Raw genomic sequence first — 19,427 nt, forward strand, 5'->3', positions numbered from 1 at the left:
TTTCTGTAATGAACTTAGAACACAATTTTAATGGCCTTTTCTGAAAGGCACAGAGGATCTGAACGTGTGTCAATTAGTTAATAATCATCTTCACAAAAACATCCACTACCAGTCACTGCAACAGCTACATCCAGTATCCATCTATTTTACATAGCTGTAAAATACTCATTTGTTAGAGACACTACAGATATCCCCCTACATCCTTCTATGCCAAATTACAATAAGGTAGATACTCAGTCTAAACTGGGTTGCTCTATGCACCTTTTTAGGACATATCCTAACACATCTTCATGTTCAGTGTCCTCCCATCTGCACTTCTCTCACCACCCCCTAAATATGGGCAATACACATGTTGAACTGGACCCACTTAGGCCCTTCAAAGCAAATATGCCAAACTTTTTTTTTATTAAGACCAGTGAAAGTACAGTGTTTAGCCAGTCATGTCTTTTGACTACTGGTTAAACAACCTGAAGTTTTAAGAGAACCAAGCCCAAGTATCAACTGAAGTAGGAAGAAGGAAGATAACTGGGGTAAAACTAATAACTGCAGACTCCATGCAAGAAATCAATAACAAAACATTACTTTACTGATCACATTTTGCTCCTATTACCACACTTTCTCCATCCCTTGCAGCCCTTCTGTTGCACAGAAAAATCCATCCACCTTGGAATCCCATTATTTTGTACATTTCTAGACCAGCAGCTAACTCCAGCTGACAATTCTGGAACTCCCAGCTTTCTAAGATGACCCTCGTAACTCTCAATCCAAGAAGCTCTTGTCAATATTTTTCCCTCATTTATCCTTGATTTTATCATATTCCACTTCTAAATCACCAAATCTCTAAGCCATCCTCCTCCCCTATTACTGAGCAGGGAAAATGCATTGTTGTTCAATCAATTTTCATCTGAGGAAAACAGGGTGCAAAAGAACTCGGAAGGTACACCTGGTAGCAAAGCAATGAGACCTGATCCTATCCTATAGCTTCCTCCTCAAGGCACCAAATTAAAATACATTCTACTTACCCACTAAAAGGATGAACAACATTTAGGCTTAAAATTTTCTTTTTATGATCACATGGTTAAACACATTTGCTTTTAGGAACAGCTGAAAAGCAATTACAGGATAAAGGATGTATTCGGCAGCTGTGCAGCACCAAGGCACTGCGGTAACAGCTTGGTTATTGCTACCACATTGCAATCTCCTCAGGCGAATTAGTTCATTGGTCATGTTTGGAAGCAAAGAACTGTAATTAGCTTGTTAAATAATACAGTTATTTAGCAGACACTTCTGAATGTTAAAATTCCATTTTGCACAGTATGTCATTTTTTAACCTAAACGGCTGCTAGGTTACTTTCCCTGACGTGCCTTGCACACAGATGGAGAACAGGTTCTTCTTTCCCTGTGTCACCCATCTCTTATTTCACACCACTGAGACATGAACTGACAAAACCAGTGCATATATCAGTAGTCATCATCTGACTTCAGCATTTATGAGACTGTGCTGAAGCACTATGACCTTCTGAATGGTCAGCACACAAGCGACTCGAGCGTCCCTGGGAAGGATGCAATAGCAAGTTAGACATTGTAGTTTGAAGGTGGGCTAAGAACCAAATTAATTGAGTTACTTTAGATGGTGAACCACATTCATGTATTTCACTTTCAAAACTGAAAATACATTTAAAACAAACACAGAGAATGGTCTACCTTATCAGTGGAAAAAATGTCAGGGCAGACTCAATACTTATTATACAGCAGAAACCTATGTCATTGTCTTAATCAGAGTCAGAAATAGACTGTCATAGTAATATTTTAAACCAGAGAAATTATGACAAACTTTTTAAGAAGCTCATTACCCATCTGTCATTGCAAAGCATTTTGGCCATCCTTGATACAGGCCCACAACTGAACTAAATGACTCATCTATCATTTATACTATGTAAGACAACTGGTCAGACAGCAGATGGTTATTCTTCTCACCCCTGCAATCTGATGAAGTAAAATGAAAACCCTTCTGATTTCTGAGACATTGAAAGTTTAAGAGATTTTGAAGAACCTTCTAGAAACCCAAAATGAACTCCCCAAGCTTCGCAATAAGGGTTCACAGCCCAGGCTTGCTGCAGTATCAAAAATAATTTCCAAAACACACATGTAACTTCTGTATCTTTGTTTTTCCCATCTAGGGATGGATACTTGAGCAGTTTAACACCTGTGAGCAATGTTTGGTCGTGCTGTTTCAGCCCTGAGCTTGTAGACCATGCTAACAATCACAGTTAAAGCAAACACCTATGTCAGGTTGAAAACTTGAAAGAATCATTACCTAGAAGGAGATGTAGTTACACTAATCCATTTTTCCCCCCTCAAACTTAATCCCCAATTGCTTGAAATTTCCAGCATTTGGTGCAACCAGCATTTAAGCACCACCTTCCCAAATGTTCCTGCATCCAAGAATCAGTTTTGCAAGCACCATCTGACAAAGTGATTTCTCACGATCCTTCCCCTCCCCCTTCACTACTGTGTGTGCACCCAACCTGGAAAAACTCACTAAAGACAATGATTCAATGTGAATGCAGCAAAGGTACAAATAAATTCCACTAGATAAAAACAATTTTTCTAGTACAAACTGTGGTGTCTCACTTGCAGAGCTCCATTAATTATATGCAATTTTCTGATACATGTATTTGATATAAAGGAGAAACACTGTAGAAACATGATTGAACTATCCACCATATACGCCTCTTCAACCCTTTCAGAAATACACCTTCATTCACTTCTTACTTTCATGAACACATGAAGAAAGACATAATTCTATTCTGAATAACTGAAAAGCTGATCTGAACTAGAACAAGGCATTCTGTTTCAAACTAAACACTTTAATCATGGGTCACAAGCTTGATATCACCATAGATACCAAGGTGACAAGAGAAGTTCTGTTAAGTCTAAATTGTTGCCAACAACAGTACTGCAATTTCTAAGTAACCACATAACAAGATGAGGATTAAGTAGTCTCCTTTAGTCATGTTGCTATATATTTCACAGATTAATTTCTACAACATTTCAAGAGCTGCTACAAGACATGTTATACTCGTTTATGGAAAAAGATTCATGATTGGCTAAATTTGGTACCACCCGTGTACAAGCCAATATAGTAGCACCAGCAAACAGGAACAAGGAATTAATTCACATTGTCTTCCCACACTGTGGTGAGCAAAGTGTCCTTGTTCCCAATTCAAAATCCCATGCACAGCAATATAAGGGCTCATTGTTTTATCTTGATGCATGGCCTTATTTACCATTTGTCTTTTGATTAACTTTTCATTTAGCTTTTAAAACAGTCAATTGGAATCAGTGTGCAAGCAAGACTTTAATTATGTCAAAATACAGATGCAAAACTACTACATTTCTTCAAAATAAAGTATGCCTGATTCTTTAGGGAAACTTTAGAACTACCCTTTTGCAAGCCAGTCGTTCTGGGCTTTCTTGGCATTGATTTAGTTTGGGGGTTTTTGGGGGGAGACTCAGGTTTGGGTTTTTTTGGTTTGGGTGTATATCCCTCTGCCTCAAGTTTTGTTTCTTTTTCAATTTTCTCTGGCAACAATCCAGCCTCTGCAACTTCAGAGAAGGAAGGGGCGGGGAGGGGGAAGCCCCAGCATTTGACCACATCAGACCCCTTCTGCAAACATTAATAAGCTGCATATGAGGCATAAGAGGTGTCCAACATTCTCAGTAAAACTTCACAACACTCTCAACTGAGCAGGTTATTACCAAAGGCTGTTTGAAGCTGGGGGGTTGCGTATGTGCAAAAGGAGGGGAGGTCAAACCTTAACACTTTTTCCCGATATATTTGATTTGCTTTTGGAAGGGCGTTTTTTGGCATTAGAAGTCAAGTCAGACTAGGTATTCTTTAATCTTCTGCATCATGGATATAATTGAGTTAAATGCAGCAATGCATTCAATCTCCAGTATATTTTAAGTGGGTATCATTCCTACTGAGCTTGCATGGTCATGCTCCTAAAGAAGAAAAGCCACCAAAATCAATAGGGCTACCCCTGATGTAAAAGCTGTGTATGTAGAAAGAAAAGTAAATTTATTGATTATACACATGCTTATCTTCGGCCAATAATAATCAGCATGCAGTCCTAAGGAAACATCCTATCAGGCACTCTGAATTTCTGAGTGCAAATACATGCTAGAGACTGTCAGTTGATCTCAGTGAAGTCCTGTATCCTGCCAGCTCATGAGTCATACAGCCCACTTGCATTCAGCTACCTCCAGCAGCTTCCACAAGCCAGGGATTATATTAGTTTCTACTATCTTTATCTTTCTTGGATGGTCAGTTCTAAGAAAAATACCAGGAAGGGAATTTATTCAGTTTCATACACTGATTCACAGAAGAACACCATTTGGGAAACTTAATAAAGAAGAACTTCGATCAAACTCATTGGGCTGTCAACTGACAACATGTCAGTAGTGTCAGATGCTCAGTGGAACTTCCTGAAGTAGTCACCTGTATTTAAAACGAGAGCACAGATCCATACTACTGTGCTTTCCATCTTTTCAGGCAGGAGAACTCAGCTGTCCAATACACTTTCCCGTCTACACTGCCCTTTCTAACAACTACTGGTCATTTGCAAACATCACAGAGTGCAAACATTTTTGACTACATCAAAAGCTGCAAGTATCTCTATCTTACTAGACCCTTCCTAAAAAATTCGAAAGAGTACAAAAATTATGATATTCAAGATAGATTACCAACTCACTATTCAAAAAGCACCCGCCAATTTAAATATTACATGAACTGTATTATTTGACCTCTTTTTTTCACATTTACGTAACTTATGGACAGAACTCTGATTACAGAGCGTTGCTGCCGGCAATACATTTTTGTAAAAAGGAAAAAAAAAATAAAGTGGGCAGGGCAGGTGCATTTTAGGTTTACTCCAAGTCCCACAGATATTCAACACTTCCACAAGATTTTACTACCTTTAAAAGACACTCCCACACACACACAAAAAAAAATAGAAAAAATCCTCAAGAAACATAGAATCTCACACGACAAGGTCTCCCTGTGCCTACTTAAAAAGCTTATTTAAAACTTCAGACCTAGGCGAGGAAAAGCCGGACGGTTTCCGAGCGCCAGCCAGGAATTACCCCTTTCCTCCCCGCGGATGCCAGGGACAGAGGTCAGCTCCGGAGCCGCCCCTCTCGGCTGTCACCCCCGGCGCCCCTCAGGCTCTGAAGGGCCGGTTGTTTGCGGCCGCCCCCTCCGAGCCGGCGGGAGGCGCGGGCAGCCCCGCGGGGGCGAAGAGCTGCTTCCCCTCGCCGGCACCGCGGGCTCCGGGCGGGGAGGCCCCACCCACCGCCCGCCCGGCCACCGCAGCGGGCCCGGGGCCGGGGCCGGGCGGCCCCCGGGCGAGCTGTACACGGTATTTCGGGGTTCGCCGCCCCGGGCCGGGGCGCCGCGGGGTGGGGGCGGGCGACTCTTTCCCCGCACATCGCGGTCACGGCCCGGCGCACACGCCTCAGCCGGGGCCGCGGGGGACAGGAGCGGAACGGCAGGCGGGGAGCCGGGCCGGGACACAGGGGAGAAGGAGGACAGAGGGCGGCGGCGGCGGCCGGGGGAGGGGAGGGCGGGCGAGGGGCAGGCGCGGAGCGGGCCCCGCGGGGAGCGGCGGGGCGGGGCGGGGACGGGGGGAGCGCGGGGAGGTTCGCCCCGCACCCCGCCTCCCCCTGCTGCAGAAACTACGCCATTGCGGCCTGGCCCGGGAGCCGGCGGCGCTGCCGCCCGCCCGCCCGCGCACCCCCCGCCGCCGCCATCTTGGCAGTCGCCGCCATGTTTGCCTCCTTCCCCCGCCGCGGCCGGGCAGGAGCGGCGGCGGCAGCGCAGACCCCGCCATCTTTTTTCGGGAGCCTCCATACTTGCCCTGGCGATGAACATGTCGGCGCCCATCTCACACATCAAAAACTATGGCCTCCCTTCAAAACAAACTGTCCCGGCCGCCACCGCGCGGCCACCGGCGGGGCCCGCGGCCCAGGGAGGGAGGGGGTCCGGCGAGCACTTACCCGAGGCCCCACATGGTGACCGAGGAACTCCCCCTCCAGGGTCTTGATCTGCACCTGCTTCTGCTCCCATTTCCTGCCGCCGCCGCCCTCGGCCCCGCCGCCGCCTCCCCCGCTCAGGTAACTCTTCTTGCTGCTCTTCTTGCCGCTGCCGCCCTTCTTAACGCGGCCTCCTCCGCCGGCCGAGGAGGAGCCGCCGCCTCCACTCTTGCTGCCAGCGGCGGCCACAGTGACCAGGGTCTGCTCGATGTACTCGTCCTCCCCGGCCGGGGCCGGCACCGGGATGAGGATCTGGTCCTCGAACCCGTCGTCGGCCCGCAGTCCGTCCGAGTCGTCCCCCCCCACCACCTCCTCGCGGGTCTGCACCAGGATCACCTCCTGGTGGTGGTGGTGCAGGTGGAGCTGCCCCCCGCCGCCGCCGGCCGCGCCGCCGCCCGCCCCGCTGGGGTCCCCGTCCGACACCAGCGGCTGCAGCGCGATCATGGGCTGGTGGTGGTGGTAGTGATGGGGCGGGTGGTGCGGGCCGCACTCCTCGCAGCACTCGTCCTCCTCCTCCTCCTCCTCGTCCTCCTCGCCGCCCACCACGGTGGTCTCGATGGTCTCCACCGGGATGGTCTCCACCTCGATCTCGTGCAGCTCCACGATCTCGGCCGGCATCTCCGAGCCGTCCGTGGCGATGTACAGGGTGTCTCCCGAGGCCATGGCGGGGCGAGGGGGGGGAGAGAGTGCTCCGCGGGCAGCGAGGGGGCTCCGGTCCGCTCCCCTCGGCGGATGGTGGGGCTCGGGCTCCTCTCGCCTGCCCTCCTTCTCCTCCTCCTCCCCCTTCCACACAAACACCAGCGCCTCGCAGCCAGCGACAGGGAGGGAGGGAGGGAGGGAGGGAGAGGGAGGAGGGAGGGAGGGAGGCAGCACCGCCAAATCCCGGCCGCACTCCCTCGCGAGACTTCCGCCGCTGCCGCCGAGACGGACCCCAGCCCCGGCAGGCCGCTGCCGCCGGGCCCGCCCCCCCGCCGCCAGGCGGCCAATGGCAGCGCCCGCCGCGCCCAGGCGAGAGAAGCAGCCAACGGGGGCGCGCCGTGCCGCGGCGCCCCGCCCCCGGCCCTCGCCGGCCTATCAGGGAGCGCTGCGAGCGCGGGGCGCACCCCCGGGCGCGGAGCAGCCAATTGACTCGCGGCGCTGTCTCTGCTCCGCCCCCCCCGCGCGGAAGCGCCGCCCCGGCCCCCGCCGCCCGCGCGGGCCCCGTCGTTGCGTCCGCGCTCGGTGGTAATGGCCGGGGCCCGCGCCGCTAGGGGGCGCTGCGGCCGCGCGGCCGCTAACGGGCGGGGCGCGGCTCCGCCGGCGAGCGCGCGCCGTGTCCTGGGCCCGGGTCCCGGTGGGGCCCCGCGGGGAGCGCGGGTCGGGAGCGGCGGCCTTGTCGAGGGCGTTTTCCCGGCCGGCCCCGGGTCCTGTGCTGCAGCCGAAGGTTGTCGGCGCCGTACCGGTGCGGGAGGACAGACCGGCGAGCGCGCTGAGCTCCGCCTGAGCCTTGGGACGTGGGCAGGATCGGCGTGTTTGAATTTTACAGTTGAGCTGTATTTGGCACGTGGGAATTTTTCTCTCTCCTCTCTTTATTCCTTTTCCTTTGGAGGGTGGTGCGTTCCCCGCTGCGCGTGGCGCGGTGCTTTCCCGCAGCCTTGAACTGGAGGTGCGCCCGGACGCGCCGGGGACTTGCGGAGCGCCGGCTGTCGGTGCCGCCGGCAGCCCGGCCTGAAGGCACGGCCGGCGGGGCGAGCACCAGCTGAGTGCATGAACTCGCTTACCGAGAAGCGGCGTTTAAAATAAGTGAAGCACTGCAATTCAGTGACTGTACAAAATTCCAGTACGTGAAGTGATCCCCTCGTTTAAACTATCGAGTGTAGGTATTTGCCTTAATTATTAACACACGTCTCCGTCCCTGAACTCCGTTGCTCCCCAGAACCCTTCCAACAACAACACAACAGTTCGTGCCTTGCAAATGCAGCAGCTCCGCGCTCCAGTCACGCTCCACTTCCTTCCCCTTCTGCCAGCTGCTGCAGGACGTCCCTTCCTTACCCTATTAAGGAACTGCCGTGTGCAGGGGTACCAAGGGAAAAGCAGCACTTCTGAGTGTATTGCACTCATTTGGTTATTAGCTTTGTAAGGGGTCAGGCCTGTGTGCATATAAATCAGGAGCAGAATTTGCAAAGAGACAGCTGCTTGTCTTGATACGAACAAGCAGATCTGAAAGTTACAAGTAGGAGATGCAGGGACATGGACTGAGTAATTGTAAAATGCTCCCTGCAGGTAGCAGAAAGTCCCTCACAAGAACAGTATTTTATCTTCGGTCAGGGGTTAATCTGCTGGTGGCTCTACAAGTACGTACGTCTTGTACATGGAGGAAGTCTTGGGTTACACAAAATAAGTTAGTATTACCAAAGGTGAGGATTTTAAAACAAGTCTCACAGGCCTTCTGTACTCAGGACAAGATCATCTCCTCTTCCTCACTCCTTTTTCTTTTTCAGCTGTTACATCACCTTTGCTTCCCCTTTTATGTTAACTACAAGTGCAGATTTACCTTATAAGTATTTCCAAGGCTGCTGCAAGTATATATTCCTCTTTAACCTTCAGTTCTTACTATGCCATTGCTTTGTTTGTTCATATCCCAAATTGCCATGATATAAAAACTGATAAAAGATTCCTGCTAATAAATACTTTCTTCTTCTACCTCAACATCAAGTGTTCTCCAAGTTAGTCTAGTCCAAGTCTCAAGACACCAGTACTGAGCTTTGCCCTAATGATGAGATTAGTAAATAGCAACAATTAGAAATTAGAAATAGCAACAAATTTACTTGTGGAGATCTGGGATTTCCTTCTCTCCAGTCATACTCAGCACTCCTATTTTAACAAACTACGAGATGTAGTTTATCATGGCAAAATTCTCACAGACTGAAAGGCTGTTTTTAGATATTGTAAAGAGATTTCCAGAACTCTACGTTTAAATTCTGCCCCTCTGTTTATAGTTGGAAGGACACATGTACCAGCGTGGGAAAATGGTCTGTAGCTTTTAAGAACAAGATTTCAAAATTAGAATGAAGTCTCCCTAGTCCCTCCATAAAAGCTACATGTAATAAAATTAAAAAAAAAAAAAAAAAGTGAGTAATTATGGTGTTCTTTATTTTTTTTAGGAAAAGTATACAACTCAGTTATACTTTATATTCTGAGCTTGCATAGAGAAAATATTAATGTCACCTACACGTTAGACATGCACTCAGTCCTGCTCTTGAATTCCCATCAGAGCTGACATTGCCATCAGAGCAAGTGGGACTGGGCCCTGAGGCTCCCTGACTGGATTATTTTGGGTGAAGGGGATTTTTTTGGTGTTAGTGTAAATGAGCTTTGTCAAATACAAGAACAAAGTCACGAGTCTCTCTTGTTTATCGAGATAAAATTTTTGGTTCAGGTCAGTGATAATAGTTAAATAATCTTGCACAACCTTGTTTCATTTTTGTGGTTTTCTTTTTTTCACTGCAAGCAATTATATAATTTCAGACAGAAAAGGCACTTCTAAGTTTGTAAGTATCACCTAATTTTCAATTGTACTTTCTGCTTTCCCATACTTTGGCTTAAAGCTAATATTTTAAGACTTTGCTGCAACATTCATATTTCATTATTTTTCAGTGAAAGGTGCTACACAATACAAATATACCGCATCAGCCCTGTGTTTTCTTTATTATAGTTCTCTTTATCCTGAATGAGATGATCTACTTAACTTACATTATTTTCCAGTAACAGCTTGACAAAAAAATACAGCGACAAGGAAAAATAAAGACGTGAAAGCTGCCCAGTGAAAAGGTGTTTAAAAGAAAACTTTGTCCCCTATCCAAATAGCAGCAGAATTTGTCCCCTTAATAATCTCTTATCTTCTTGCCCTATGCACCCCATTTTGCTGCCCATGCTCAGAACTCCATTTTGTTTCCTAGACACATTTAAAAAGCAAGGGGGAAAAAGGTTTAATTTTAAAAATGTAAAACCATCAATTGGAAACAAAAGTTATTTTTAAGCATCCATAACAAGTGTTTAGGAATATATATTCTTTGCAAGCTCTGGATGCCTCAGATTTAGCTGTTTTATTGTGGGGGGGAGGAGGTGGTGGTGGTGTTCTTTCTTGGTTCCTTCCTTAAAATCTGCTGCAGGAAATTGTAGTCCACCATCAGTCTGAAGAAACTAGATTTCTACTTTTCACATGCACACACCCACCAGCATTGTTTTATCTCCACTCTCCTTTCTTGCCACTGCAAAATTCCTGGTAGTGGTTTCAGGTGCACACCTGACTGAAAGAACAAAGTGTCATGGGTTTTCTCCTGACAAACCCAGCTTCTACTGTCCTCCATCAGTCTGAAGAAACTAGATTTCTACTTTTCACATGCACACACCCACCAGCATTGTTTTATCTCCACTCTCCTTTCTTGCCACTGCAAAATTCCTGGTAGTGGTTTCAGGTGCACACCTGACTGAAAGAACAAAGTGTCATGGGTTTTCTCCTGACAAACCCAGCTTCTACTGTCCTCACAGCCCTCCTTTCTTTTGGATTGAACTGACTCACACATCTGCTTTTCTTAGCACTGGAAGGTGCAGGGAAAACCTCAGGATTCAAAGAGATGGCAACTTCAAAGCCAGCACAAACGGTGTAGTAGTTTTGTACAGAAATCATTTGGACAAGTTAGAAAGCTACGGGTTACTGAGAACTCACCTCTTTTCATTTTGGTGCACTCTTGAAAAAAAAAAGTAGACATCCACATTTACCTGAGCCCCCAGTACCATGCACAGGAAAAGGAAGGCAGGAGAAGAAAGGAGAGGAAGGAAAAGGAAGACAAGATGCATGCTCTCAAAGACATTTCTTACTCCTCTGAACTTCCTTCAGCTTTCAGTTTTTACATATACTTGGCATCAAGTACTACAGAAGATTGTATGTGTTGGGTTCTTGCTTTAGGGTGAAGAGGTACATCAGTGTTAAGTAGTAGAAAGGTCTGCTGACAAGTTACTGCCACCATGTGCATTGATGGGATATGAGGATAATTTGAAAAATCATGTTTTGTTTCAATATACCCCAAAGAATACTAAACTGAATGAGAGACACTGACCTCAGTTTCACAGGATCACAGAAGGGCAGAGCTGAGATTGCAAGGGATCTCTAGAAACGGTCTAGTCCAAGCCCCTGCTCAAAAGTGGGGTCAGATAGAGCAAATTGTTCTGAGCTGTGTTCAGCTAAGCTTTGAACATCTCCAATAATGGTGACTCCACAGCCTCTCTGGGCAACTTGTTCCTGTGTTTGACTGAAAGAAGTTCTTCCCTGATGTTTAAGAAAAGCTTTGTGTATTGCAATTTGTGCATGTAGCCTCATGTCCTTTCACTGGACACCACTAGAAGAGCATGACTACTTTTTTTTTTTTTTCCAATTTATTTGTAATTTTGTTTTGCAATTCGTGGAATGCTTAAAGCATTTGTTAAATGCAGACTACCTGCAGAGAAATCAGCAGTGCTGCTCATAGCACAAGACGATTTAGGGTGCTTGAGGCATTGCAGCACCCTGGTTTGGGAGAACTCTTACAACCCATCTCTCAGATATGTGCAATATAAGTTACCTCTATACATATATATTATACACCATATAATTTATCAGCATGTAATAGTCAGTACTCAACATCATTAGCCACTCAATCAATATTATGCTTTTACTCTTGTGCATCTTTTTTTCTTGTGGTGAGCTAGTAGTTTGCAGGAACCACGGTTGTCACTCCTATACTAGTCCAACTTTGTGTATAGTATCCAGTTGTGTGATATTTATGTAAAGAGCTATTTCTTGTTTCATACTACCGAACTAATTGTCCTGACCCTTATCTCAGCTGCACCTAGCCCAAACTGGGTAGCTGTTCTTTTGAAAAGAATTACTTGGCAAATGCAAAAGTCTGCTGTATTTTAAGAAAAGAAAGATCACACAAAACAAGTTAATCTTTCACAAACTATGAGTGAATTAACAAAATGATCAGTGCTTGTTTTCTAAATCTTTGGATGATTTTTTGGGTTATTGTTTTAGTCTTATTCCTGCCCTCTTCATTTTACACCAAAATAAAGGGCAGACATTTAAAGTGTGAAACAAGTGAGGTTTTCATACCCAGCATCTACAGCCTTCTCTCTTGCCTCTAGCAGGGTCTACACACCCTTTTCCTGATTTGTTTCACCCAGCCTTTCAAATTCACTGGTTTGGAAATTTCTGATATCCTATTTTTCCTTCTCTTTCTCACACAAACTATTTGTCTAAAGTTTAAGAAAGAAAGAAAGAAAGAAAGATTAGTCCTCCCATTGTAAGCCAACACCAATCACTAAACTGATAATACTTACATTTCTAGTTAAATACATGACATAGATAGCTCTTAAGATATTTTTGCTCTTATGTAAAGAAGACCAGATAGAAAGTCACTTACTGGAGGAAAAGAAAATCAGTAGTTGATAATAAAGGGTTCTCTTGTTAACATCCGTTAAAGACTTATCTAGGACTAATGAATAAGTTCTGCCAGTTCAGATACCAGGTTTTTCTTGTTACCTTCATCTAGAATGGCCTATTAATCAATTAAAACAGGAGAGGCCTTGAAGAGGAAAAAAAACCTCAAAAAACACCAACCTTACTCAGGAAGAAGTTTAAACTGGGATTTACAATGCCATTAAAGTAATTCACTAAGTAAAATGTTAATTAGCTGTGCCATCTTTCCCAGAATCCTTGTCCTAGCTCTTTGCAGCTCCGCAGGAAATGAGGTTTTAACTTTACCTTTATAGTCCTTCGTAATTTAGCCTCTTTCATAATTTAGCTTCCTTATCTCCAGCTGATCTAATATAACTGCCACCATGCCTGGCTTTATGGCCCACTACCTTCTGCTACAAATGTCGTTGTCCTCTCTCCTCAGATTGCTAATTAAACATGAGGGAAATCCCTGATCCCAATTTGTGTGTGGACTCCTACAAAACACATTTAAAGCTTCATTGTGTTTTTGAGGCTGAGCACAGCGAGGAAGGATTTTCTCTCATCAGCCATCTTGCAGAGTAACGGAGAGAGGGTTTGGAATGCCACCATTCCAAACTAATTTCTAAGTTATGGTCATTAATCACCACAGTTTTATTAAACAGGTTTTTGTTGTAAGGACAAGATCATATGATCGGTTTTTCTTACTGTATGAAAGGATACATAAATCAGTGGGACTAATCCTCACTCCAGAAACTTTTAGTCCTTTAATTATTAATTGAAAATAAAAATAATTATTATTGAGTTTTAAAGCTGATGATCATAAATGAAGTTTTTGTCCTCCATGCCTGATTTCATGGCTGAAGGTATGAAACTACCCTTCCAAAAATCCTCAGTCTTCGCGAAGGAGTCATTACACCAACATAGGATATGTGTGGACATATGAATAGTCTGTATCCTGCAAATTATAGACAACACAAAAGCAGAAATTTCTGGGGAAATAATACCTATTAGTTGAGCCAGCATGGTACGATTTCACACCTGCCAGCACAGGCAATGTATGTGAATGAGTGTCCTAACTGCTCACACTGCTCCCTGGGGCCAGGGAGCAAATCTGCAGCTCCTATTCATGCTGATTGTCCTGCAAATAGCTGGGCTTCCTTATCCCTTCTCCCGCATATGCATTCCCTTGCGTTACAGACCTGATGCCGGAAAGTGCTCAGCTCTCAGCTTCTATTGAAGTCATCAGATAGATCCCAGTAGCATTAAGGAAGATGTAGCCCTAGAGTTAATATTACATTTTAAATGAAAAATGGATTGAAATGAACAAGGCTAAATAAATAAAAATAAATAAGACATATAAATTGCTGCAGTCTCAAGGAAAGCCCAAGGGCAGCTATTTTTTTTATTAAACCAACTTAGCGAGGTTTTCATGAAGAAATAGATACTGTGACTCGACTGACAGTTTGCTAAACTATGAGCAAAGCCTTATACTCCTTAGGCATAGGCAAAGCTGATCAATGGTTTTTCTACTGTGCTTATACTAGAAGGATTTGTAACTCATCGGAAGAAAGATTATAATTTTACTTTGTGAATTTGTAGTGAAACCCTAGTCCATCTTGGAGGGTCTATATATGTTGCTACAATATAAATACTAACTAAAAATATTTCTTAAAAATATCAATAGACTGTATGACATAATCTTTGGAATTCATCACAGTTTGTTACCAAAGTTGTTCTCCAACTGTTCCCTGCAGAGGCAATTCTTCCTACACATCCACACTACAGACACACACAGTGAGACATTTTCAAGTGGCTTTTTTATTCCTCTACTCAAAGTTTAGTCTCTGACTTCAAGAGGCTGAACAAGTATCCCTCTTAACCCCGTGTCACTCCTATTGTCAGAAGTGAGCTCAGCAGCACTGAAATGAAAGGTTTTAAGTGCATCAGGTTGAAACCTGAGTATCGGGAAATACGTTTGGAAACGCAGATCTGCAAGGGTGAGTTACAGTCCAGAGAGCACTGCCAGACAGACCAGCGATGTACAGTAGTGTGAGCTTTGAGAGAAGAGTGGCATCAATGTTTAGAGGGGAAGAAGAGAAATCCCAGTTTAATCTGGTGCTTTTCTTCACAGGACCCACGTTCTCTCATAATTCTGAGAACTTGTCCACAGTGAACCCCTTGGGTTCTCATGTTTGGATAGATTACAAATGTTGTTGCTACTTTTTGTGTTTAAAATTTTTGCTGTGGAATAGAAGTCTAGTTCCCACACTCCGCTCAGGAGTTTGTACCAGGCTGCTAGTGAAGATTCCTGAAATGCCCAAGATTGCAGGCATGGTAGCATAAGCTATCCATGGGAGAAGTACTTAGAGTGTGTAACAGCAAATACATCTTGTGAGAGAAAGCAATTGCAAATCCTCTGAACAACATAAACCACTCCGTGGAATAAATTACTTAGTAGAAAGCTTGTGATTCTTTGGAAAAGCTAAGAAATGCATCACGAGAAAAAAATATTTATGTAGAAGAGGAAGTTGTTTCCATGTGAATTCTGCAGGAGCGGTCTGTCTAAATACATAACGTCCTGGAACACAGTGGTGTCGTTAGTTGCAGCAGCCCCGCATTTGCTAACCTCCAGACAAAACAGTTTAAAATTCCTTGAGGACGTATTTCTGAAAGAAGCGAGAACACTCGAGAGGTACCAAACCGAGTCCGTCGCTCCTGCGAAGTGAGCCCTTCCTCAGCCCCCCTTCCGGTGATCGCTGTTACCTTCGAGGGGCCGTGGGACTTGGATGAAAGAGAGCGCGTGGCTCGGCGGCACAGCGAGGACGGGGCGGAGCGGGGCGGAGCGGGGCGGGCGCGGCGGCGGCGCGGCGGCGGCAGGGGGCGCGCTGCGCGCGTGGAGGGGGCGGCCGGGGCACCGGGGGCACGGGGCGATCCCGGCTCCGCTCCCCGCCCCGAACGGGCCGGGCTCGCTGCGGGCCCCGTGCGGGCCGGCACTGCCGCGGGGCGGGGCGAGCCGAGCCCTGGCTGCAGCGGAGCTGTGCCGGGCAGCCCTTCGGCGGCGCAGCCGCCCCCCGCCCCAGCGCCCCTCACCGTGTGGGTGCTGGTGCAGCCCGTGCTGCCCGTCCCGCGCGCTTCCCGCTGCTCCTAGCCTACGAAAGGAGCATTCCCACGGCTGGAGCTTTCCGCAGGGCCTGCTGCGGGAGGCGGGGAGGGATGCGGCCCCGCACAGGTCTGGGAGAGCTGTGCGCAGCGGAGGAGCGGTGAGCCTGGGCAGCAGTGAGCCCATCTCCTGGGGAGCTTTTTGCTTCTTGGAACCTCACGTCTCATTTGGGCAGCTCTCAGGCAAAGACACCATGAGCCAGCCAACATCCACCAGCGCTTGCCGAGTGCTGGGCAAACGCGGCTGTTGTGAACCGCCGGGCTGTGTGGAGGGTGCCTTACACCTAATACAGCCAGGTGTATCCAACAGCTTAACACTGCCAAAAGGAACATGGCTTTCTCCTCTAAGGCTCTTGCACCAGCTCCTCAGTACCTTTGGTAAGTTCAGCTCACAACTCTGGCATAGAGCTAACCCAGTGGAAAGAGAAATCCAGGATGACCCTGGGAAGGGTCTGCACAAGTGAGAGGGGGAAACAGCGGAGGGCTTATTGGCAAATTGTTTCTCCTGCGTTTACTTCAGTGTGGGTGTGTGTTGACATGGCTCATCTGCAAACTATGCTGCCTATGAAAATTTGACTTTGTTCAATAAAGTATGTCACATTGCATTAGTTACATCAACCCAGAGAGTGACACCCAATTCTTCTATAAACAAGTAAATATTATAGCTATGTTTTCTTCTGGTAATGAAAGAAGCTCCAATTTATATAGGCAGAGAAGAAAGGTAATGCAGTAACAGAAAATACAAGTCTGTCTTGGGACATGGAGCTCTTACTTTGGAGGAGAAAACACTTTATTTAGAGATAAAATTCCCAGGTGACTTTATTTTAGTTCCAGAATAACAACTTTAACAAAGATTAGTTGTTGAAAACCACAAGAAGAGGAGCTAAGACCCACACACCAGGGCAGAATTAAGATACCTCAAACACTCAAGGCTGGCAGTAGTCACTAGGAGAGGTGTGAGCTGTTCCTCCTGTATTTCCTCTGTCACCTGTCCTTTCCATGAGCAGAAGGAAGAAGTAACTGGGTTGTGTAGTAGAAATATATTCATGCTGGGAAGCCAGCTGATGGATATACACCTTTGGGTGAGGTAGGGCGAGTCTGCCTGGATGTGTGGAAATGTGGACCAGTATGTCTTGCTTCAAGCAAGTATATTGTAGGCCATGTCCTCAGTGGAGCAAAGGATTTTTGTCTTTTTTACCCTGGGATGCTGGAGATGAGTGTGAAGTGTACTTAAAAATATGTAAATGAGATATTTTTGTGGTACCTTGCACAGAGTCAGCAATTGTGCTCTTCCTCTGGAGCATGCTAGGAATTTCCCTCAGCTAGGCTTCCCAGTAGTTCCCAGAAATCCTGAACAAGTATGGGAAATTAAATAAGAAAGGGAGGCTACAGCTGAGAGAACCCGACCATGTGAAGCACATTTGAACTGTGTAAAGTGTAGTGACTTTGTGAATCGAAGTGTAGAGTTCACAGTCATTACAGTATTCATTAAAAGGACTATTATTGCTGTGTGCCATTAGCACCCCTCCCTCCCTTTTCCATTGTGAATGATTTTACTAGGATGCTGTAAAACTAAGGATACCAAATGGTCAGAACTGAATAATACTTTTGCCAGTTCTAGAAGACGATCTAAAGCTGGTGTTTCTTGTTTGTCTGGCATCCACAATTACTCTTGAATTAGTATTATTTGTTTGGCTTATTATAGAAATATAAAGCACGAAATTCTATTCTCGAAACCAGATGCCAACTCACTGGAGACAGAAAAGTTTTCTGTTCTTCTTATGTGGTCAGGTTGAGGCTATAGTAATGAGCTACATGAAGGAGATGCTGTTTGCCTACAAAGGAGATACTTAAGTTTCCATGTGTAACTTACCACAAGCAATAGCACTATCCTATTGGACAAGCTTTGGGATGAAGTCATATTTGTTTTCTTTGTAACTGCATGGACTGCCCCACTAATTTGCTTTTTTAGTCACCTTCAGCACACCTGAGCAGGACGTGACAGAAGGGTGTCATCACATTCAGTGTCTTTGGCTTCTCCACTGATACTGTCAACACACCAAAACGTTTGAGTCAATTAAAGGTTTAGGCTGAGATACTGATGCATCTCTGAACAATCCATTTCTTCTAGAAACCTGTAATAACCTTAACTTGGATTAACAGTCTGTTATCTGGGTTCTCCTGCAACTTCATGGGAGAGCACCAACCGTGTGTTGGAGCAATGGTGAAGAAACCATCATACTTACAGAGAGCTGAGCTGTAACAGCAAAGTGATTAAACTCCTGCTCTTGCTGTAGGTAAAACTGTTTCCCTTTACACTATCATCCTTCCACTCAATCTGCTTCACACCTTTCATTATTCAAGGGTTTGCATTTTAAGGAAGTAGAGAGCATCCAAAGGAGGGCAATAAAGATGGTGAAGGGCCTTGAGGGGAAGACATATGAGAAGTGGCTGAGGTCATTTGGTCTCTTCAGCCTGGAGAAGAGGAGTCTGAAGGGAGACCTGATTGCAGTTACAACTTCCTTGTACGGGGAAGAGTAGGGGCAGGCACTGATCTCTTCTCTGTGGTGATCAGTGACAGGACCTGAGGGAATGGCCTGAAGTTGTGTCAGGGGAGGTTTAGGTTGGATATTACAGAAAGGTTCTTCACCCAGGGGGTGGTTGGGCACTGGAACAGGCTCCCCAGGGAAGTCGTCACAGCACAAAACCTGAGAGAGTTAAGAAGTGTTTGGACAATGCTCTCAGGCACATGGTGTGACTCTTGTGGATGGCCCTGTGCAGGGCCAGGAGTTGGACTCAATGATCCTTGTGTGTCCCTTCCAACTCAGCTGATTCTGTGATTCTGTGATTAAACAGGGAAAAAAACCCCTGACTCTCAAAAAAACCTCCTAAAGCTTTCTAGCAGTCAAGCTTCAGATCAGGGTTTGGGGGTTGTGGGTTGTTTCATTGTTGGTGTTTTTTAGCCCTTATAGTTTCATGTAACTGTTCTACCAAGAGATCTTAAATAATTCCACTAGACTAATATAAGAGGTGATAGTGTTGCCAGTGTTTGTAGGCAAAAATTATTGCTGAAAAATATTTACATTTCATATTTATACATTTCAAGGCTGCATTTTTGTCTCTTTTAACTTCCAGCTCTAGTAGGCATTTTTAAGGGTAGGAGGGAATGGAGGGTGCCAGAGACATTCAAGGTGAAACAGAGTTAAACAAAATTGGAGCTGATCCACACGTGATGTTGTTGTTGGAAAGACTAATGATAGGGATAGGGATAATGAGTGAAGATGGACAGGAGGTCAGGTATGGACTTGCAAAAGAATATAGTGGGAACAAGGGCAGCACTTTAATTTTGGGTTGTGTGTGTAGAAACATCACTGTGTAACATGTAACTCTGTGAATCACAGAGGCTAGAGAGGTACAAGGTTACCTTAGTTTTAAGGTTAGCAAGTCCTTTGCCTGGTTTTGTTACCAAGGTAGCAGTGTGATTTCCTGCTACTCCAGCGGGGACGGTACCTGGGAAATGGGCTGCAGACTACCAGGAGTGAAGTGTGACGCAGCCGAGGGCTGGATTCTACCGGGACGGCTCACGAAGATTGTCAGAGCGCCAAGGAAATGTGTGTCAGCCGCTGGTCACCTTTGCACTGTTCTAGGTCTTCCACCCCTGGGAGGAGCTCGCACAACTGGGGCTTGCCCTAATCCA

General features: G+C 46.0%; 2 protein-coding genes across 2 annotated transcripts in view; one reads left to right on the forward strand and one right to left on the reverse strand.

Annotated features, from left to right (window-relative positions):
* YY1 (YY1 transcription factor) overlaps positions 1–6,998 on the reverse strand; it is a 25,804-nt gene extending 18,806 nt beyond the window's left edge. Inside the window, exon 1 of the mRNA XM_032112814.1 lies at positions 6,081–6,998. Coding sequence (XP_031968705.1) covers positions 6,081–6,759 — 679 coding nt within the window. The 5' untranslated portion in view covers positions 6,760–6,998. The remainder of the gene's footprint in view (positions 1–6,080) is intronic.
* DEGS2 (delta 4-desaturase, sphingolipid 2) overlaps positions 6,096–19,427 on the forward strand; it is a 33,154-nt gene continuing 19,822 nt past the window's right edge. Inside the window, exon 1 of the mRNA XM_032112813.1 lies at positions 6,096–6,177. The gene's annotated coding sequence lies outside the window, so the exon portion shown is untranslated. The remainder of the gene's footprint in view (positions 6,178–19,427) is intronic.

This window comes from Corvus moneduloides, chromosome 6 (assembly GCF_009650955.1).
Source record: "Corvus moneduloides isolate bCorMon1 chromosome 6, bCorMon1.pri, whole genome shotgun sequence".
Classification (NCBI taxonomy): domain Eukaryota; kingdom Metazoa; phylum Chordata; class Aves; order Passeriformes; family Corvidae; genus Corvus; species Corvus moneduloides.